Source organism: Aquarana catesbeiana, linkage group LG06 (assembly GCF_042186555.1).
Source record: "Aquarana catesbeiana isolate 2022-GZ linkage group LG06, ASM4218655v1, whole genome shotgun sequence".
Taxonomy (NCBI): domain Eukaryota; kingdom Metazoa; phylum Chordata; class Amphibia; order Anura; family Ranidae; genus Aquarana; species Aquarana catesbeiana.
Window position 1 is genome coordinate 145,100,008 of NC_133329.1, and position 4,709 is coordinate 145,104,716.

The 4,709-nt window shown below is 31.7% G+C and overlaps 1 protein-coding gene across 1 annotated transcript; it reads left to right on the forward strand.

Annotated features, from left to right (window-relative positions):
* Positions 1-249: 249 nt before the first annotated feature.
* On the forward strand, positions 250-3,738 carry LOC141101720 (parvalbumin beta). The gene is made up of 5 exons (XM_073591008.1): positions 250-377; positions 865-932; positions 1,814-1,946; positions 2,373-2,482; positions 3,415-3,738. The coding sequence occupies exons 2-5, from the start codon at positions 872-874 to the stop codon at positions 3,438-3,440; spliced, it is 330 nt and encodes a 109-aa protein (XP_073447109.1). The 5' UTR covers positions 250-377; positions 865-871; the 3' UTR covers positions 3,441-3,738.
* The last annotated feature ends 971 nt before the right edge of the window (positions 3,739-4,709 follow it).

Sequence of the window (4,709 nt, forward strand, 5' to 3'; positions counted from 1 at the left end):
TAAAACTCCATCACCCCTTAATTGCTTTGGGAACGTTTTCTCAAAAGGATTTTTGCTTCTTAATGGTAAATGGTGATGTTCCTATTTCCTGCATGCAGAAATCTTACACTCACAGGGTATTTTTTTTATATATCTAGTCACTTATCTTGTTGCGTTTGCAAATATCATATGTATTCTCTCGAGATAAAAATAGTGCTAGATGATTAGTTAGGCAAGTTCACTTGACACCATTCCCTATCCGTGACGCTGGGACCTGAGATCTGTATATGGTATGCAACTTAAAGTATATATAAATGGGGCTAGCCCTGAGGGGGACACTCAGCAAGCACTCCACTGCCAAGAACGTCTCCTCTCTGCCCAGCCTAAACCACCACAAGGTAAGCAGCTAAGACGCAGACACATGGGACACAACAGACCAAGGGATTGCAGCAGCACAAGGGAGAGAAGATTTGGACACGGAACTCAAGGAATATCAGAATAAGGGGAATATTTTACAGAAGCATAACCTCTGCAAGTGGAAGAAAACTAAGCTTTCTTACTCCTCGAGACCATCGTTTTAAATAGTGATTAAGTAATTTATTTAAAAAAAAATAGAAGATAAAAAATATTTAAAAACTGAATATATAAATTACTTGAAAAAAGAATATTAATAACAATTTTTCTTTCTTCACTCCTAAAAAAAAAAATTGCATTTTATTTTATAAATAAAGAGTGAAGGTGAAAAAAAGTAATTAGAGTTTTTAAGTGCCCATAGACAAAATGCAATGGACTTACATCTTGATACCAGATATTCTTTATTAGGGAACATTTAAGGATTCTCATTTTAATTAATAACTAGTTTAATGCAAGCCTTTTCATTTACAGAACAATAATGTCTATCACCGACATTGTCTCCCAGAAGGACATTGAGGCCGCACTTGAGAGTGTGAAGGGTAAGTTAAAGATTACTATTTAATCCAGAAAACCATTCCCATTTAATAATACAGAGCTGTACTGGTATGTACAGCTATATAGGCTGTTATTTAAACCATAACAGTACGACGCCTATTTGATAACTGGACTTAAAGTAAATTAACAATTAGAAAACAGAAAATGATTACAGTAAACTGAAATGTGGCTAATATAGCATACCACACTTTGTATGTAAATATTGTTTTTTTTGTATTGCACTACTAAGCTTATATAAGTACACATATGGGGGTTGATTTACTAAAGGCAAATAGGCTCTTTGCTTTGCAAAGAATACCCAATCACATACAAGGAAAAAAAAAATGTATATTTTTACTTGCATAACTGGATGATGGAAGTGAGTAGAGCTACACTTTGCACTTGCAAAGTGAAAATTCCCTTGTAAATGAACAGCCAACTTGCTTTTAGTAAATCAACCCCACAGTCCACAACTGCAATTACAAGTAAATAGACCAACTGCAAGTAGAGTGTGCATAGCAAAACATATTTTAACTAAAGCATGAATTCTGCCACAAAAACCTAGTGTGTGTGTGTGTATATATATTATATATAATATATATATATATATATATATATATATATATATATATATATATATATATATATATATATAAGCTAATGAATTCCTCCTTATGCAAAATGTATTTTTAAATGCTTTAAATTGCTTTTATTGGCAATGACAATAAATTAATATCACCAAAATAAAACACATAAAGTAAAAAAAAAAAAAACTATAGAAAATAGGCCAGATTTTAGTATCGCCCACATTTTTCTGTTTAGTGAGTTGAATTTTGCATTTAGAGATAGAAAATTTTATATTTCTGCTTTCTTGCTTTTCTTTCAGCTGAAGGTTCATTCAATTACAAAACCTTTTTCCAGAAGGTTGGCTTGGCCGGCAAGAGTGCCAATGATGCCAAGAAGGTATTCGAAATTCTTGACAGGGACAGGAGTGGATTCATTGAGGAAGAAGAACTTTGGTAAATATACACTTTAACACTTTTTGTATTAGAATACAGTGGGTCACTGGGGCATTAATTATGTTAGTACAGACAAAAAAACAAAATATCTGAAAGCTCTGAACCAAACAGATGCAAGAGCCAGTTTTTTAAATAATATTTGTTATAGGTGGGCACTAGTGACCTAAATTACCCACTGAATTCAACAGGGTGCATCTGGCCTTTTGAACTGTTGGCCCATGTCTGTAGACCTGGCAACTTGAAAGCTTGATGCTGGGGGCTGAGAAAAGAGAGTTAGCGGGTGAATCAACAATGGTTAAAGAAAATTAATACTTAGATGTTTTAAGCCCAATAGTATTGTAATGGTAAATATAAAACCTTACTGAATTTTTTTGTTTTCTGTTGTGTAACATGCCATTATTATTTTTTTTCTTTGTTCGATGCCAGCCTTTTCCTCCAGAACTTCAAGTCTAACGCCAGAGCTCTGAGCAGTGCTGAGACTGCAGCTTTCCTGAAGGCTGGTGACTCTGATGGAGATGGCAAGATTGGAGTAGAAGGTAAGCTTTTTATCTTAGTTAACAATATTCATATAACAAATTGAATTGCTGTGGTATTGGGATGGTACTGCCAAGCTGTCAAATTTAGTCGAGGCCACTCTCAAAAGTGCTTCTACATCAATTCTCTCTATAACAAAACTGAGTAACAGTATTTTAGAATAAACTAAAAAAAGAATAAACTATAAAGTTTACTTAAGATGTGTTGTTGAGACCAGTGAAGTTGATGACACTGTTTCCACCAGCACCTCTACATAAATTTTACACATCTGTCAGCTGCCCTTTTATGTTGGGATGGTCCTGAAATGGGAGGGGCTTTTGAAATTGGGCAATTTTGCTAAAAATAGACAAACTGGGTGCAGAGCTTATATGAACTCTGGCTGGAATTAATATATATTTTTTGTTAAAATGTATTCATTCAGCTAATAGTGTTCCATGCCAACATAACAATAAATAATTAAACCATAAACTCTTCCTAAATGTAGGTGTTGTTCTTTTAGTGGCAAAGTGTAAAACAGCAATATATGAAAGGTTTTTTCTTTTCTCTAATATTACTGAAATCTTGCTTTGCCTTACACTTTTATAATTATTAATGCTATAGCTATATTCCATATTTAATACAAATAAAATTAGATACTTTTAAACAGTTTATGGTAGAATGTAAGAGTTGGTCTGATTAATGGCACAGTTCCTAATTAACTCTTCACACATTTTGTTAAGTTACTATTTCAGGTTTCTTTTTAATGTCCCTTAACTAGTTTAAAGTGCTTAAGGAAATATAACGTTTTTAAGGAAATATAAGCTTTTAGTAGGATCAAGAATTGGAATATTTAATTATCTTAAAATTAAAAATGTTTTATCTATGATTTAGTTGTAGTGATAGGCAAATATTTTAGTGGTTATTATTAATTGTTTTACTTTGTTTTACATTCCAGAATTCCAGGCTCTGGTGAAGGCATAAACAGCCCAAGACCAAAAGACTTCAAGAACGGAACCCTCACTTTTCACCCAACAGACACCTCATTCACGGCTGGCACTTATTTGTGCATTTTTATACTGTCTCATGGCATTGGTAAAATGCCTGTATGTTAACTCTTTTTGGGACTACTGAAAAATCTAACAATGTACAGGTATTCTGCTCACTCGATGTTACGTCTTAAGTGTTTATGGATGGCGCATAGTGATCTTGACCAATCACAATGTTGAAGCTGTGGCTGGAAGTTGGAAAAACAAAAATAAAAATTATTTAAATAAAATAATTGTTTGACAATTCATTTTCCTTTTTATTATTCTTATAACAAAAAAAAAATACACTGAAAATTCTACAGAATTTCAAAATTTTTAAAGCATGTTTTGGTTGACAAGCAGGGGATATACACATTCTATGTGATTATAGTTATCTAACGCTAATTTCATTGCTAGGCAAACTTACTTCTTACCATTTAAAAATCTATTTCTACTTAATTCACAAAACATAAAACGATTTATTTCAAATTATTTTTATACATTTATAGTATTTTATTTATTATTTTTATTTTATTTAATAAACTGTGTTCATTACCAAGTTCTGTCATTACTACTACATTTGCTACTACCACTATTTTACAACTTTTATTTACAAAAAAAAGATATTTAGTATCTTTTACATTTCTGTGATATCATTTTGTAGCTCCTATTAAAAATGAGAGAACCTAAGAAGATTCTCCTAAATAGAAATTACCTCATGTTTTTACAATGGCTTTACTTACTACAAGCTATCGCATAACATGAACACAGTGTGGAAAGCCAAGAGCAGTCTTAACATTTTGTTCGGCTCCCTTGACTACTGGCTGCTGACTCTAAGACGTAATCCAATATAATTGCTGAAGCCACACTACTTGTTTCCCATAATGTTTGAGATCACATTTCTAGTTACTTTTAAATGTTTATACTTTTTTTTTATTGGGTTTTATAAAAAATAAAAAAAAAGAATTCTGGTTAGGATTTAAAATTTGCCTCATTCATTCTGTAGACAACTATGAGGACGTTTAAAAGCATAAAAAACTAAACTTATACCCATGTGAAAACCTATGTTCATTTTTTATTTTTTTTTCTTCAAAATATTAGTATATCAGCTTAGCTTTACTTAAAACATTAATTTAACTTTAAACATTATTTTATATATGGGTTTAAATAATTGTGCATTTGTATATGTAATTTTTTTCTAAGGCTTGAAAAAAATTGCAAGCTA